Source organism: Fusarium vanettenii (genome assembly GCF_000151355.1).
Source record: "Fusarium vanettenii 77-13-4 chromosome 3 genomic scaffold NECHAsca_2_chr3_3_0, whole genome shotgun sequence".
Lineage (NCBI taxonomy): Eukaryota > Fungi > Ascomycota > Sordariomycetes > Hypocreales > Nectriaceae > Fusarium > Fusarium vanettenii.
Genome location: NW_003315880.1, coordinates 2657520 through 2673796, shown reverse-complemented (window position 1 = coordinate 2673796; position 16277 = coordinate 2657520). Strand labels below are relative to the sequence as shown.

The 16277-nt window shown below is 49.6% G+C and overlaps 8 protein-coding genes across 8 annotated transcripts; 5 read left to right on the top strand and 3 right to left on the bottom strand.

The window, feature by feature from the left end:
- Nucleotides 1-159: 159 nt before the first annotated feature.
- Nucleotides 160-2004, top strand: NECHADRAFT_35839 (uncharacterized protein; the record flags this gene model as incomplete). Its single annotated transcript, XM_003053200.1, has 3 exons — nucleotides 160-652; nucleotides 1022-1642; nucleotides 1697-2004. 3 exons carry the CDS (start codon nucleotides 160-162, stop codon nucleotides 2002-2004), a joined length of 1422 nt encoding a protein of 473 aa, XP_003053246.1.
- A 104-nt stretch (nucleotides 2005-2108) lies between these two features.
- On the bottom strand, nucleotides 2109-4171 carry NECHADRAFT_78048 (uncharacterized protein; the record flags this gene model as incomplete). The annotated part of the gene is made up of 6 exons (XM_003052700.1): nucleotides 2109-2382; nucleotides 2434-2994; nucleotides 3054-3235; nucleotides 3292-3534; nucleotides 3611-4031; nucleotides 4113-4171. 6 exons carry the CDS (start codon nucleotides 4169-4171, stop codon nucleotides 2109-2111), a joined length of 1740 nt encoding a protein of 579 aa, XP_003052746.1.
- Nucleotides 4172-4813: 642 nt separating this feature from the next.
- NECHADRAFT_78047 (uncharacterized protein) lies at nucleotides 4814-5854 on the bottom strand (the record flags this gene model as incomplete). Its single annotated transcript, XM_003052699.1, has 2 exons — nucleotides 4814-5384; nucleotides 5430-5854. The coding sequence occupies 2 exons, from the start codon at nucleotides 5852-5854 to the stop codon at nucleotides 4814-4816; spliced, it is 996 nt and encodes a 331-aa protein (XP_003052745.1).
- Nucleotides 5855-8131: 2277 nt separating this feature from the next.
- Nucleotides 8132-10174, top strand: NECHADRAFT_78046 (uncharacterized protein; the record flags this gene model as incomplete). The annotated part of the gene is made up of 10 exons (XM_003053199.1): nucleotides 8132-8429; nucleotides 8479-8665; nucleotides 8731-8909; nucleotides 8956-9183; nucleotides 9233-9358; nucleotides 9408-9523; nucleotides 9575-9661; nucleotides 9715-9831; nucleotides 9885-9969; nucleotides 10020-10174. 10 exons carry the CDS (start codon nucleotides 8132-8134, stop codon nucleotides 10172-10174), a joined length of 1578 nt encoding a protein of 525 aa, XP_003053245.1.
- A 739-nt stretch (nucleotides 10175-10913) lies between these two features.
- On the top strand, nucleotides 10914-11638 carry NECHADRAFT_78045 (uncharacterized protein; the record flags this gene model as incomplete). Its single annotated transcript, XM_003053198.1, has 2 exons — nucleotides 10914-10945; nucleotides 10999-11638. 2 exons carry the CDS (start codon nucleotides 10914-10916, stop codon nucleotides 11636-11638), a joined length of 672 nt encoding a protein of 223 aa, XP_003053244.1.
- Nucleotides 11639-12039: 401 nt separating this feature from the next.
- NECHADRAFT_78044 (uncharacterized protein) lies at nucleotides 12040-12766 on the top strand (the record flags this gene model as incomplete). The annotated part of the gene is made up of 2 exons (XM_003053197.1): nucleotides 12040-12116; nucleotides 12178-12766. The coding sequence occupies 2 exons, from the start codon at nucleotides 12040-12042 to the stop codon at nucleotides 12764-12766; spliced, it is 666 nt and encodes a 221-aa protein (XP_003053243.1).
- A 373-nt stretch (nucleotides 12767-13139) lies between these two features.
- NECHADRAFT_36281 (uncharacterized protein) lies at nucleotides 13140-13580 on the bottom strand (the record flags this gene model as incomplete). The annotated part of the gene is made up of 3 exons (XM_003052698.1): nucleotides 13140-13295; nucleotides 13349-13459; nucleotides 13515-13580. 3 exons carry the CDS (start codon nucleotides 13578-13580, stop codon nucleotides 13140-13142), a joined length of 333 nt encoding a protein of 110 aa, XP_003052744.1.
- A 535-nt stretch (nucleotides 13581-14115) lies between these two features.
- NECHADRAFT_27845 (uncharacterized protein) lies at nucleotides 14116-15154 on the top strand (the record flags this gene model as incomplete). Its single annotated transcript, XM_003053196.1, has 4 exons — nucleotides 14116-14210; nucleotides 14271-14590; nucleotides 14644-14936; nucleotides 15005-15154. Coding segments are annotated over 4 exons (858 nt in total), but the record flags the coding sequence as incomplete, so codon positions are not given.
- Nucleotides 15155-16277: the final 1123 nt, after the last annotated feature.

Below are 16277 nucleotides of genomic sequence, written 5' to 3'. Positions count from 1 at the left end.
AAGACACCCGGCCGGCGTTGGCTGCCTTTCCCTATACTTACATTAAGCGGTGAATTGCATGAGTCTGCATTATCAGTATATCGGTTTGACATGCAAAAATGCTGTCCACCGCTTGATGACAGCAGCACCGCATCTGACATATTTTACCCTACCTAAATGATGGCGACTGACCCGCTACGGCTTGATGAGGAAGAATATCGAGTAGTCTACGAGAATGGCTACAAGACCTGGTCGGCCTTAATGGAGGAGGCATCTGACGATCCTGGGCTTCCTCCAGCCAGCTTGCAAGTCGAGCATCTCTTCCCTGAGCATCCCTACTTTCCAGTTGGACTTGAACTCGATGACTCTGGATTGTTGACAGCCTCATCCACGTGGGTTCCTGGGACAGGATCCTGTGATTTGTCATCTTTCGAGCAGCCTTTCCAAATCCTGCCGTATGTCGCTACGCCTACGAGATTGTTCATGTCGACCAAGGCACCCGTACCACCGTCCGCGTGGTTCCAGCAATACGACAATCATCTCACAGTTCTCGTTTTGGCATGGGCCTATGCTCTATCGGCTCGTTGGGCCGACATCATACCTCAGGCGTCACCGCTCGAGTATACCGATAGCCAAGCCGAGTGGGTGGCCAGCCAGTCCTACGACAAGAGAAGTGCAGACGGGATCGTGGAGCTTGGAGTCGTAAGTGACGATGGGGCACGATGGTGGGCGGCTGTTCTCTCGCCGGGGCAGGGTTGGAAAGCCTTTATCTCATGCAGACGCTCTCAACTCTTGTCTCCTTGGTCCTCGACATTCAAATCAGTTCCGGCTATCCGGCTATCCAGCGTCTCGAGAAGTACAACGCCCAGCGTGCAACAATGCCCACCTTTTGAGACAGCAGTTCGGTATATCGCTGAGTATTCTGCACTTCATTCTGCTGACGACCAGAACCGTGCGGCTTTCGCGACGGCCATGATGCTCCCCTTGGCCAATTTCGACAGGCAGAATGTCTTGCTGCCCGTACCTCGAATGCACTCTGCAGCACGGCCAAGAATCAACACCAGCACCAGTGCAACGCCAGAGGAACCAATCTGGGGACGGGACCTCCGGCAATTTGACAGACTCCTAACATTATCATGCAACGCCCACGGCGTGAAATCTATCCTCGGGAGCATCTTTTACGAACCTGGGATACTATGCAATGCCTCTGGCCCATGGCTACAAGGCACTCTCGCTGTTCTCCAGTCCAGAAAGGCAGGGGATCTAGATATTTTGGCTCGCATGTTCTCCCTTCGGAGCCCCCATTTAAGTTTCCTATGGCTCGGTGCTATTATCGCTGGCCTGCATAGGGGCTTCTTGAAAAGTCTCGGAGGACTCCTCGGTCTCAACAGGATTGACCTTCACGAGGCGGCCTGGACCGGAACGGTCTTATCTTTCGTGCAGAACCCCGTCCCTCAGCAGCAGGAAAGGGCCACCTCAATCTCACGCCAGGACGAGTTCACATTGGCATTCCTTACTCAGGGAATATCCAGGTATGGATTCCCACCGATTTATCCATATCCGCCGCCGGGGTCAACGACAATCGATGACCTAGATCTTGATGTGCGACTTCACACAGCATGCCCAGGTGGGCACGGGCTGAAGTTTTCCAAGATCACATGGAGTTGTACCGGAGGGAGGAAGGAAATCCAGGAGGCAGCGAACTTGACCACAATAGTTCGCCCTCGACCAACATCGTCTTCCATGACGACTGTTATTCCAGTTGACTACACCCAGCTGGACCCAGATAGGGACATTTCAGAGATCTCCACGCGCAATATCTTCATGTGGATGCGGGAGATGGATGGTTTCCCCATCAACGAGCGAGAGATTTATCAGCACGAATGGTTTGGGGATGATGACTCAGATGACGATGAGAGGAACCGTCCAGAAGGAGATGTAGGATCTTCGATGGGTTGCAACTTGGCCGTCACGGTGGGTGGTTGGGTCTCTGGTGTTATGGTTGCTCGGTGCAACTCTCTTTAGGAGCTGGCCTACACTGGCCTCATTCCTTGATTTGGAGGAATATATTTTGCATTGTTGGGTACCGTAGGCATCCAAGCCTGATGAAAGACCTTCATGCACAAATATTAAACCCAAAGATACCTCATGAGACGTTTGGCTCGAGTTCCCAAGATGCACATGCCCCATTCCAGCACCGATTCCCACCGGGATACCTGTACTAGAGGAAGCACTGAAACAGTGTCTATACTCTTTATGACAATATCCATGCCATCTCCTGTCACTTTCCGTTCAAGCTGGATCATGTCTGCTCTGGCCTGGATTTCGTATGCGCCAAGCAGTTCTCGATTTTCGTAAAGGCTGTATTTTCCAGGACCGAGTCCCGTGATATGGAACTTTACACTGGAGCTGGCATGTTAGAGGTGAATAACGAAGGGAAGAGAAAATACTCACGTCTTGTCCTCCCCTGAATACGAGCGCATAGTGATAGCCATGGCTGCAAGGTCTTCGTCCCAGCTTCCGCGCAGAAAGTCAACACCGCTAGAGAGGTCGATGTTGTCGATGAATGGGTAAGTAGAAAAGTGCTTCTCGGCCCAAGGATTCTCGTACATTGTGCGTTGGCCCTGGAAGACATTCAACTTCGCGTAGGGGATGGCAGCGTTGCCAGTGAAGGCATCCATGGGAGGTAGACTGCCATTTCCCTGAGCAGTGGTTGGGTAAAAGAGCCCGCCTTGTTCCCAGGTTGGGGGGTAAGCTTCGTCGAAAAAGCGTAGGTACTGGCCCAAGGTGGCCTTGTCGCCGAGTTCAGAGATCATCTGCGCTGCGTATCCAAGGATGGGCTTGGTCATGGGCTGCTGAGGACCGGGAGATTGCGCCCTGGAGATCAAGGTCGTTGACACTTCCGTAGCTGTAGACTTATTCGGTGGCATCATCATCTCCATCACCCTGTCATATGCCGTGTCATACGCGACCTTTGCCACTTCTGGATTCCAAGCGTTCATAAAAGCAGCAGCCCTGTTATCGATTAGCCTAGCTTCACCCCGTGAAAAGCCACATCAGGTGCTATCGCATACCAGGCTGTGAACCCAGGGTCCTTGGCAAGCGTCTTTCTGTCTTGCTTTGGAGAAAACCAATCAATCATGAGGCCATCGTCTTGGAACATGCCCTTGGACTTCCAAGCCTCCTCGTATGTTTCAAGAACGGTGGGGGCTATACGAGTATTGTCCCGAATATCGTTGTACCGCATCCCGATCATCTTGATATCATGGCGTTAGCACTAATTGATGGGAGAATGGGCCAATGTGCTCTTACAGGAAACTGGTTGCAGACGACAAAAATGCTGTTTGGCTCACAGCAGACGCCGAGCCAATTTTCTCCCTCCATGCCCTTCAATATCGCTTGTTGCAGGGACGTCCGGTTATAGATGAACTTTTCTGGCCCCATGCCCCAGAAGATTGGCATCCAGTTGAACTCCAGAGCACCATATTCGTTATACTTGTCATCGTCAAACAGCATCGTGTACAATGACACCATGTGGAGGAGGTGACCAGAATACTACAAGGCGTTAGCAAGACATCGACAGCGTTCAATAGAGCGTCTGAAAACTTGCCATGATGTTCTCTTTCGCAACCGGATCCGCCCAGGGCTTCCGCAACTCGGTGAGATCGGGGTCTACAAGAGTGCCGCTGTGGCTAGTGAGATACCAATAGCCCCAAACATCTCGCAGCAGCATTTTGGAGATGAGCTGCTCAAATAAGCTCTTGAACAGAGACCTTAGAAGCGGCAGCCGAAAGTAATGAGTTGCCCCTGCAGCGTATGTCATGGTCGCAAGTTGGTATCGGTACCCATCAAGCCATTCCTGACCGGCAACTTGAGATCCCATGTGGCGCCACTCGCCGTCTTTTTGGCTTGCTAGGTTATGAAAGTGTCGGAGATGACCTGCTTGCTCGTAGGACATTTTTGGAAACTTGTCGATGAAGCCTTCATCAAGCGACCGAGGTAATGAGTCGTCATTTTCGAGAGGAACATTACGCCTCGCTGTGATGGCAAATCTAAAAGGAATTTAGTTGTTTGATGTAGTTAATATGCGTATTGGTACGTCTCAAGTATCATGGAAGTAAGGTAGCACGAACGATGTATTTACCGAAGCCAGCAGGATGGCACCGACGTGGAGAATGGCTTCAAGACGCATGATGGTAATAAGGTGATGGTATTAGATCCGACAGGGGCACTGAGTCTGTTGTCAAGAAAAGGACCCATGACTCATAGAACGAAAGATAGAACAACAATTTAGAAGAATTTAAAAAGAAAAAGAAGTCAAACCGGCCTATCGGACCGCCCATTGGCATCGGACTTCGTCGATGTCCGGAAGCCGTCGATAAAGTTGGCCTCGAGAGAGGTGACACGGTCCGGGCACGGCAAGCCCTACCTCTCTTACGAAATAGAGGGGTCTAATTGGATCAGGATACATGCTTGCCCTTGATGGTGTATGACTACGTAGACAATCACGATCATGGACTGGGGTTGTCGGCAAAGAGTTTCGGGATACGGAGACGGGACTTGGCCCAATTCCGCAACAAATCCCGCCGACCAATCAGCCACGTCGGAAGAATCAACTGTCAATCTGTTTTATCCCCACACTTTGCCGAATTGATATGCCGGCTTGATTTGCGAGGTTAATGAGGCGACCATTGTGTAGTCTTTTAGGATCCAAGGACATAGAAACGCACTATAGGGGGTAAATGATGTAGCTTGTACTTTCACCAAACTTGTAAAATTATGTCTTAAGTGATTTTCTTTTTGAATACTTTTATTTTATTTCATGATTTATTCCTTAAATCTGATTTATACAAATGGGTCGTATAGCACCTGGCATAACTGTTGGAATATGTATACAAGGATCGTGATTTTCCTCAAAGCCAATGAATGAAATGGCAGGGTCCTCACGGAGCGTGTACCATTTATCTAAGGTAACCTCTATGATGCCAATCGCACCCTTGGGCAAAGACGGGAACGTAGACTTGATCCTGATCCCATCGATATTATGACAACGGTTTTCGAGGAGCCACTGTCTTATTTGGTTCCAAGTGGAAGCGTGAGCATCTCGAAGATGGACGCGAAGAATGACAATGACTGGGCTGTTGAAGGTTGCCAAGACGTCACCTGGAGTCCAACTTTCATGAGCCATTTTGGGAGCTAGCATGATAGGTGCTCGGCCCTCCCCCGAGTTCTGGAGGAAGTAGGGCATGGCACTGAGCTGAGAAATTCGGCCCTGAATGGCCAAGTACTGAGTGGCCAAGTGTCGAGTGGCCAGACGGCTGTAGATTTGAGCCGTGGACAGGATGTGTTGATTGTCAATGGCATGCTGGAGTTGCTGGACGAGGGCGTCGGTAAATCCAGACGGGCTGTATTCAGTTGTCCTGTCGAAAGCTGATGCCGCAATAAGTTACTTGCGATGTCCAATGTCTTTCCCAGGAGTAACACAGCAGTCCAAAAGAATGAGGACGTCAGCAGGAGATGGGTCGATGATCTGGGCTCGCACTTGCTGGAAAGCCCCTCGGTCGCCGTTGCCCGTGTAATAAAAAATAGCCAGATCGCCTTTGTTGAGTCCACTGAGTAATCGACCGAGGTTGAAAGAAAGCGTGATATCTGGGTTTGGATCTGTCATTTTGATGGCTAAAAGCTCGGCATCATAGCCATAAGACCGCTGAAAGACGTCACGGACAATTCTGGCCTTCTTACCAAGGCCTGCGCTCTCATCCTTCTCCCAAAAGACGGCCAACACTCTCGTTTTGTTGTAGGGCTGAGTCGTAGCATCGTAGTAGTTGCGGCAAGCGTCGGAAATGGCGGCCTGGAAGTCATCAACACTAGTCATGTTTGGGTGCCAGGCGTTGCAAGGATGGGTAGATGTGAATGCCATAATGTAAGAGTGAGAAGATATGAATGAGAAGAAGAAGAAAGGTTTAGGATGAAAAAGAGAAGATATCAGAATGGAAATACGAAAAATATAAGACGCCCATGTGTGTTGAAACCCAGCGTTGATATGTGATGCATCTCCAAAGCTTACTACATGTTGGGTTTGCGGTTGGGTGCGAGTTTTAACTTGTGACTTTACGGCGTTGGTAGGCACAGTTATCTTGCTGGGTTGCTTTATCTGATATCTGGTTGACTGGTCAGATGAAGCCCCGAATGTTGACAGGAGCAATCTCGCTGATATCGTGTAAAGGTTCGGACGACCGGCTCATCCGGTTCTTCAGTCTTGCGCTCAGGTTCGGACCGTTTAATGGCCTCCTATGCCACGATTCTGGTCATATCGTTGATGATGGTATCAACCCATATATATCGCAGGGACGATGGTGGTATAGCCTGGCGGTTTGCTATGTCCGCATATTGGTCGATCCAGCCTTCCGCCTCAATATGGAGGCTATTCATGGCGTGACCTACCGATGCTCTGTATTACGTACCATCGTCTCTGTTGACTTTGTCAATATCAAGTCAGTAGGTTTATAGGCTATCAGCTGTTGGTTTAAGCTTTTCTCCAAATTATGGCTCAGCCTCATTGCGGATTTGTTAGCGAAAGTGTCTTTGGCATATTGAGACGCGATATCTTTGCATCCCTGTAATTAAAGAGATTTACTGAGCCATGGATCAGGTCCAGCGAGGTTCGAATAGAAGGCTTGATGAGCCGTAGCATACGCAAAGGTTAATTGATGCAAGCCATTGTCTTGACAGGCCGACGCTGCCGGCTTTTGGTATTGATGAGTGTTTCTCGCCCTGGGTTATACTTGCCATGTATTGCGCGCGAAATACCGTAAAATAACTCATGAAGCTGTTAAAGAGAGAATGGATACGAAAACTATTGGCCTTCTCTAGGCTAATAGTAAAACATATGAGAGCTAGCCAAGCGTTTCTATAAATTGGTTGACCCATGCCATGACGCCTTGGTCGATCGCCAAGACACCAGCTCGGGACCTTGCATGCTTTGCACGAGGGTGCCAAGTGCCAAGAAAGCTAGATACCTGGTCTGCCGTTGAGCCGCCTTGGCATTTTGACGTCTGTCGAGTTGCAATAATTTGAAGGCTATAAAAGTAGTATATTCAAGCAGAGTCACTCATCCAAGGAGGTCATCATCATAGAGAAAACATGGAGGTATTCCTGCCATGCATCAAACAACCAAGAAGCCCCATATTTGCTTGCGTAATGGCGTGAGCGAGGCGACTCCTGCACTCTAACCGAGCTCCATGTTGGGTCCAGGATATCGGTGAGGCAACACCTCTATTGGGTTCATTCCCAAATAAGGTCCTAAATCGGAGACAGGGGGGAATAGCAAGACGGGCTCATCCTTGGTCGGGGGACTGCCCGACGATGACGATAGCCAGTTCTCGGCCGATCCACAGCTGCTATCACACTGAATGGGTGGGATGGGTTGCATGCCGCCATTGTGGATAGTGTCGATGGTGTCAGAGCAGTTCGCAGTGGAATTTTGCTTGTTTGAACCATGGAGTCGGATGCTGTCCGTCAAGGGCGACCCTACTAACGATGTTCTAGACTATGACACGATTGAAGTGGCTGAAAGTGACCTGTCGATGTGTTGCGTTGTTGATAAACACCAAAGGCGAGATATCAAGACCATCAACACTCATCTCTCATAAACTCAATTCCCCCAAGATCTCGCTTGAACAAGAAAAATCACGCTCATCTCGGATACACGTGTCCGCCTAAAAAGACCCAGCCATTTTTATCTCTCTTATCTCGAAGCGGAGAAATTAACAGGGCCAAAAAATAAGGTGTTATCCTCACCCGGAATCACGCAAGATGGCCTAGCGATCCCACAATAGCCAGCTCCGAACATCCGGGGCCCCGTGCATATAGTCGCCATCCCTTGTCCATTGGTTATCCCACTTTGTCTCGATCCATAGCGCGCTACAACAAGGGGCTTAGAAAGTGGGAGGGAAAAATTCAAGAGCGTCGCAGCGAGCTGACGCGATCGCTGGGACCGATGAGTGAATGCTACAACATCTGATGCTAGCAGACGTTAAATCCGACTTTTCCCTATATATATATATCTGCGATGTAGCACTGTCTGCCAGAGTCTATTACCGTTCTGAGCAGTCCGCTTAGCTGTGACCTGTTGGAAATACATCCTTCAACAATGGCTGAACCCAAGCACGCAGTCGACGCCAATGTCCGCGAGCCAGACACCGACTCGAGCCGATCTTCGCACGAGGATGTCGTTGTCAAGCCCCTCAAGACGTGGAAGGGTTACATCTGGGATACTTGGGAGCTACCACCTGAGCAGCGGTGGCTTCTGTTCAAGGTCGACGCCTTTGTGCTGACCTTTGCCTCGATTGGTTATTTCTTGAAGAATATCGATCAGACCAACGTCAACAATGCTTTCCTGAGTGGAATGAAGGAGGACCTTAACATGTTTGGCAACGAACTTGTTACCAGTACGTATCGATGGAACTGGCGCTTACAACTATGGACTAACACTCTCAGGCACTTCTATCTGGACCGTCGGCTATGTTATTGGACAACTCCCCTCCAACCTGCTTCTTACCCGTGTTTCCCCTCGCTGGGTCATTCCCTCGTTGGAACTTGGTTGGGGTGTTGCAACCATTGCCACCTCAGCAGTCAAAAATTACAAGGCGCTGTACGCCCTTCGATTCCTTGTCGGACTCTTTGAGTAGGTTGATTGTCCCTATATCACTTACGTCTCTAACACTGCGCCAAGGTCTGGTTTCTACCCAGGTATTCACTACATGCTCGGCTCTTGGTATACCCCTCGCGAGATTGTTGGTATACCCCTCGCGAGATTGGCAAGCGTGCCATGGTCTTCTGGCTCGCTGGCTCCATTGGCAACATGTTCAGTGGTTTCCTGCAGGCAGCTGCTTATACTAATCTTAATGGAGTACACGGACGTGAAGGATGTGAGTTTCTGTCTTCCTCATACCGGTATTGTTCTAACCAAGACAGGGCGCTGGCTGTTCATCATTGACGGCATCATCACTCTCCCTCTCGCTGTGATGGGATACGTCTTCTTTCCTAACCTGCCTCAGGACGGAAAGAAGACTTGGTGGGTTACTGAGCGAGAGCGTGTCATCTCTGTTGAGCGAATGGACGCCGTGGGTCGAGCTGGCAAGCAGCCCTGGACCAAGGCCAAGGTCAAGTCTATTCTTTTCAGCTGGCACACTTGGCTTCTGCGTATGCAACCCCCGCAAAGTCAACTAAACGCAGCTAACAAGGCATTTAGCCCTCATCTACGTCGTTTGGAACAACGGTTACCCCCAGCCTGCCATGGGATACTGGCTCAAGAGCTTCAATGCTGATCCTCCTCCCGTACCCGGAAAGCACTATACCGTTCCTCAGATCAACAACCGTAAGCCATCAGTCCAATTGTCCAGAGATTTTAGTGCTGACTTTCATAGTGCCCCTGCCCACAACTGGAATCTTCATCGTCATGGCCCTGACATGGGGATGGCTCTCTGATGGACCCTTCAAGGGTCGTCGATATCCTTTCATCTACCTTGGCGCCGTAATCACCGTATGTGCCATCAACCTGATTTGTGATGGAATAGGCACTAATCGGATATAGATTTCTTTTCATATTGGACTTCTCAAGATGCCCCTATATGGAAACATCACAAACCGAATGATTGTGTACTGGTTCGCCAACATTGGGGTGAGTTCAGCCTAATTACAGATTGAAGCTTTCCGTATCTAACCATTCTATAGAGTGGTGCCGGTCCTCTTATTCTTAGTTGGATCAACGAGATTTGCACTGCCGATACCGAGAAGCGAGCTTTGCTTGTCGGCGCGGCTAATGATCTCGCTTATGTCGTGCAGGCAGTGGTATGTTTCGAGATCTTTGTATCAAAGGACCTTCTGACTAACATGCACTTCAGGCACCTAACTTTGTGTGGAAGACGACAGACTTCCCAGCAGCCAGGAAGGGCTACACTTGGTCTATTGTTCTAAATGTGTTGTTGAGTAAGTAACGATTCACTGTATGGCTCATACCCAACTAACCACTAAAACAGTTGTCATCACTGGCACGGTTCAACTCCTCTTGTGGAGGGATGAAAAGAAGGCAAAGAAAGAGGCTCTCAACGCTCCGCCTGAAGTGGTTGAACGAAAGGGAGATGAGAGTGACAGCAGCAGGCTTCCTGCCAAGACCGCCGTTGACATAGTTTGAGTACCTCTTGCAGGTTGAGTTACATGAGTTGGAGATTGTAAATAGCAGTGATAGATGATAATTGAGTGAGCGGCTGGACCGTGGGCGCTCACCCCTCATCACTGGATAAATACATATTACCCCTATCTTGAAATCATGATCCCAAGCTGCGTGAAGTAGTTGAGGCGTTCAGCGTAATCTCGTGAGATGTTTGAGGGCTGAACTAAGCTTCTATTTCATCTATTCACTCCGTACACTGAATTGTCATCCAGAACGCTCAGAATATCTATCATTGGTATTTTCACCCTAACACGTCTTTTGAAGTCGGTATTTTAGGAGCCAACTGCAGTTCTCGTCAGTCAGTGCAGACAAAGTCAAGATGATGGATTGCCAGGTAGACAAATCAGAAAGTTTGTTCGTTACCCTATACCTCGAGGCGGGAAACGTTTTCCAGGCAGTCTTTTCCAAGTGATTGTAGGAGGATGTGTGTTTGTGTGGGATCGCGGGGACCTGGTTCTGTATGCGACATTGAATCACGTTTGGAAAATCGATAATTCCAAGAGCGATTACACTGAGCGCAAAATGCGTCACTCCGTCATCCCTTCTCCTCCTTCATCATCCGGCACACCTGCCAATTCATCTTCGCAAACAGGTTTGGCTCTTCTTCAGGTGCATACTCGACGATGATACTAATCTCGATTCAGCAAGAAAACGAAGTCTCCAGATCGTCTAGAGCGACGACTGGCCCATCCGAGACACGATGGAAGCTAGAGGCACCGGAGAGAATACTTCGTGAGTTGGAGTTCTCTGCCATCCATGAACCGACAACTGACCAGTGGTGATAGGCAGCGTGTTCAGAGCATGGTGATGCTGGTACTTGCTGGACCCAAAGTCCTTCTCCTCCCCGAAAAGACCATCGACAAGTACCCGGACTTCGCTACCCGGTTTGTGACCGTGCCGGATGGCAAGAAGCTCGACCTCACCACTTGGCCGACAGGTGTGGTCCATGTGCTCGTCATGTTTCTCTTCACCGGCACATACCAGGACCTGCACGAACTTGGCAAGGACGAGCTGGAACTGTATGATGAACCCGAAGCTATGCTCCACCGCGTTCTCCAGACGTACTTGCTGGCTACCCTGTGCGGCCTCGACAGGCTCATCCAGCTGGCAGTTCATGTGTTTGACGTAACATCAAGAAGCATGTCGCTCCCGGGCGTCCTCCTCGTCCTTTCCGGAAGCAATGTCACGTTCGACAATGAGCACTTCGAGCTGATGCACAACCTGGTCCAGAGAGCTTCACGAGTCGGTTGGGAGGCAGAACTGGATGAAGGCCTTGGGACCTACCGATTAGCGCTCAAGAATGATGGGACCATCTTTGGTGCGCTCTTTTCGCATATTCTGGAACAGAGAGCTAGAATCAGGGACCTCATGCATGAGAACGAGAGGCTCACTGATCGGCTTGATTCAGAGAGGTGGCTGGATTGAATCTGGTCCACTTGTTTCGTATTTGGGGCTGGAGGAACTCGAGTTTTTATGAGCATGGCACGAATTAGTGGATTGAAAGTTGAACACGGAACCAGGGTGAATCATGGTGCCTGGAGATCAAACGCTAGATAGGGAGGTGTTTCCAAGATGGTTTGTCTATTACGGTTGCGCAGTGAATCACGAACTAAAATCGCGGGCGTTCCTCATTTCCAGGCAGCCACTTCATCTCAACTCAGGACCATTAGCATCATCTCTACTCCTGCACCACTCCTCCTCCACTCTTTGCCACCTCACCGCCGAGAAAGATTTGCCTTTTCTCGCGCAAGACATGCTGAATGCTGGTCGGACTTACCACTGATCTTAGAGTCGGCGCGAAACTCGAAGGGGAACCTCCAGACACCATGTATCGAGCACATGTTGAACCGCCACAACTCGAGGGCATGCCCAGCCAATCTTCTGGTGAATTACCCAGCGACTCGTGAGTACATTACGATGGCCATAACCATGCCTTGCAATCATGTCGCTGATCCATCATCAAGACCATATTATGGAACCATGCTGAAGATCGAGTTCATGGGAGGCGTCAAAGCGCGCGTGCATCGAGAAGTTATCAACAAACACCCAGACCTTGCCGCTAGATTCCACGAGTTGCCACCGAACGAGCCTCTCAAACTCCTCGACGTGCCGGGAAGAGTGGGACACACGATTGTGCACTACCTCTTCACCGGAACCTACCAAGCTTTACCAGTTCCCCCGGGTGATGTGGCCGAGACGCCCAAGGGGATGCTCGTTGAAACACTTCAAGTTTATTTCGAAGCTGTTAATCTCGGCCTCGAGGATCTCGGCAGCCTGGCAGGGGCGGTGATTACAGAACAATGCCAAGGCATGAGTTTTGCTAGTCTGATCAAGGTTCTCGACGACGAGTTCGATACGCTCACCGGCCACGAAACATGGCTGATCAAGTACCTTGCTGATCGCGCAACCATGGATAGCGAGCAGGTGACTGAAGAGGACATTCAAAAGTTTCGGACCGCCCTGGGCGATCAGTGTGGGGTGATTGACATTCTTCTTGAAGGCATCATGAAGCTCAAGTTTCGGCTCCAGAGTTCTCAGGCAATGGCCGTGTGAGTGAGGTTTCTACCATGGACGGAAAAGACTTTGGGAATTAGCTTTGCCCAGAGAGTTTTTCGGGGCGTGAGGATGGAAATTTGCACGGATGAGGTCATGGAATGTGCTTTGCACGGTGGGACGGAGATGAAAGATGCATGGACACCACGCGACTATTGCGCGTGATGGGACGCGGAACGAAAACGGTGATTTGATTTGATGAGGATATGAAGATATGAAATATGAATAAACTTTTTGAGATTTTTAAGCCCTACCAAGTTTGTCTTAAGGTCTTCTGCTCCGAAAGTGACAATTCCGCCTTGTTCTGGCGGTAGTCAATCAATGATACCTAGCCACCTAGTCTCCATCTAATGACGAAAGGCAAGGTAACGCTTCAGTACACACCATCGTTGAAATCAACAACAATTGCCTTCTCAACCAGCCCGTCCAGGCTCTTGATGAAAGCTTGGTGGGCAGGATCCGTCTTGACGTAGTAATCCCGATCCTCCACAGAACTGAACTCGACCACAAACCCATGGGTAATGCCATTCTATCACAGTTAGTATTTGTCACTAGCTTAGATGTATGACACGGGCTGCTCACCTGGAGTCCCTCTGGGGAGTTGTCCTGGCCACCCTTCAGTGAGTTGATGTAGACCGTGTTGGTAGTTGGGTGAATGCAGTTGTCCTTAAGAGCTAGAAAGCGACCGCAAGCCTGAGACAAAGTGAGATTCTTTAGTCCTTCCTGAATGTGATTTACAGGTACGCACCGCTTTGATGTCATCGGGCTTGGCATCGGCTTTGAACTGGAAGAGCACCGTATGTGTGACGCTCATGATGCTGGACTGGATGAACGAGAAGCCGAAAAGACCAGTGACAGGGAATAGAGTTGCCTAAACAAAAGAACAGCTTCAATTGGCTGATGATGACAAGATTGCGTGAGTGCAGAGCTGAGCGAATATGGTTGATGCCGGAGGAAGACAAGCTTCCCCGCTCCGCATCACGTGGAACCATGTGGGCTTCAAAACACATTGCACCGCAGCTGAGCAGCGTCATACATAGAACTCAAGATAAGAGAAGTGTGATGCAAGAACTGGAAATGATACTTTATGGATAGAAAGCTGATAGTGGGCAGCTCAGTACAGAGTTTCCTTCCAAGTCATGGCTGCGAGGCGGGTCTTTCGCTCACCATCCCTCCATTTCTTTCGTCTGATCGTCCCACCTCCCATCGTTGCCTCGCGACAATTCTCCAGCCAATCTACGCCATCGCGGCCGCGCGAGTTTCCGTCTGGTGGATTCGAGGTAATAGACCCGCCTCAAAAGGTAGAAGAGGAGAGATTGCCCTTCTACAGACGGGAGGACTACTATCCCATGCGGATCGGACAGGTTCTTCAAAACCGCTATCAGGTAGTGGCAAAGCTGGGCTACGGCACAGGTTCTACTGTATGGTTGTCTAGAGATCTGATGTACGTTTGTTTTGCCTTCAATAGGACGAAATAGTTACTGACTATCGATGATTCTGTCAGAAATCGAAAGTATTGGGTGCTCAAGGTTCACATAAACACTATTCAACGTTACCAGGAACTAAATGTTTATCGCTACCTCTCTGGCCTCATCGTGGATCATCCTGGCCGTGAATACGTGCGGCAATTTCATGATTCGTTCAAGTTGAAAGGCCCTCATGGTGAGCATGACGTTTTTGTCATGACGCCCCTAGGCATGAGCCTGAGGACTCTGCAGGAGTTGCAAAAAGATCATGTCTTCCAACAGAGTCTCGCCACAACAGCTCTTAGCCAAGTGCTGCTGGGGTTGAACTACCTCCATGAAGCAGACGTGATTCATACTGGTGAGCAACTAGACCTGGCACACAGCGATATTATCTAACCTGCGAGAAACCAGACCTCCATTTGGACAACTTACTTGTTGCTATTACGGACGACGGCATTTTATCCACAGTGGAAGAGAATGAGATACAAAAACCTTCAGCACGAAAGGTGGTAGATGATACTATCATTTACGTGTCTCAATACATGCTGGGGGGTGCTGGTCCGCTCACAATCTGTGATTTGGGGCAGGCACGCATTGGCAAAGTGCAGCGCGGGAATGCCATGCCAATGGTTTATCGGGCACCTGAAGTTATTCTCGGTATGACATGGGGGAATGCCGTGGATGTCTGGAGCACGGGAGTCCTGGTATGAACTTACCCCTACCCCAGGTTCTCCCCATCTTTTCTAATGCGATTCTGGGTCCATTGTCTTAGGCCTGGGATCTTCTTGAGAAGGAAAGCCTCTTCCGTGTGTACGACCGTGACTCCCAGGAGCAAAACGATGCCCACCACGCTGCAACATTGACGGCCCTTCTTGGCCCGCCCCCGCCTGAATTTCTGAAGAGGTCAGAGAAGACAGCTAAATACTGGAATGAGAATGGTGAGTGCTATATAAAGGAAGCAAGTCCTGGGATCTCCCTGTGTTGCATCCGCCTATTCGTTTACTCTCTTCTGACCAAGTGTCCAGGCCAATGGCATGGCCCCGTGCCCTTGCCACCCGAGAAGAAGCTGGAGACTCTTGTCCAAAATGTGCCAGGAGAAGACAAGGAGATGTTTATCAACTTTCTTGAGTGCGTTTTGACATGGCTTCCCGAGGATCGACTCACGTCCCTGGAAGCCTACTTCCACCCTTGGGTGAGAGGCGAGAAGGTCTCTCAAGGTGAAGACTAGCAAGTAAATGTCAAGGAATGAATTTTGGGGCAAAATACACCACTATGCTAGGCAATAGGGCATTATCAGCTGCTTCACAGACTTCTATATCGCGATAGATATTTCCTACAAAGAGTCGATAGCATGAAGATAGACAATTACCAGCAATTGACTGGGCATCGTGGACAAGGAAGCATGAGCTTTGTATTGTTTTTTTCTTGAACCGCTTGAAGGCCCAACCACGTTCCAGCCTTGATGTCCAAATTTACAATATGCGTCCTGAGGCAGTCTCTTGCAGATCAAAACTGATCATGGAGTGCCGTTACGTTTCATCTTGTGGGGATGCAACGGTGCATGCATCTCATGCATGCGTCTCGGTCGCAGGAGGCCAGTCTGCGGGCCTCGATAATGGTCTCCAGGGATTGCATGGCTGCCAAGCCCCGGATATCAGTCCAGTGGTAACCTTGGATATATGAGATTTTGGGGTTCGCCCCCATTCTGGACAGGGAGATGCCCTTGGCAATGTCATCGGCATCGGATTTTGACATCTCAATCGGCCAGTTGCAGCTTTGCAGGCTTGAGTATGTCATAGATGCGCAGCTCATCATCTCAGAATGGTTGACGCATTAACTATACATTCTAACCTGTAGACGAAAATGATTTATTTATCAGCAGATTCATCGAGGTAGGGTTGAACAGTTAGAGACGCAATGAACTGCCTTTGACGGCAGATCTTTAGTAGCCAAGTTGATAGAACAGCTCAGTACACAAGGGCATGAGCTTATCAGTCCTCCTTCGCGTCAATAGATAGCAGCTGCTATTTCAGTAGCTCTCCCTT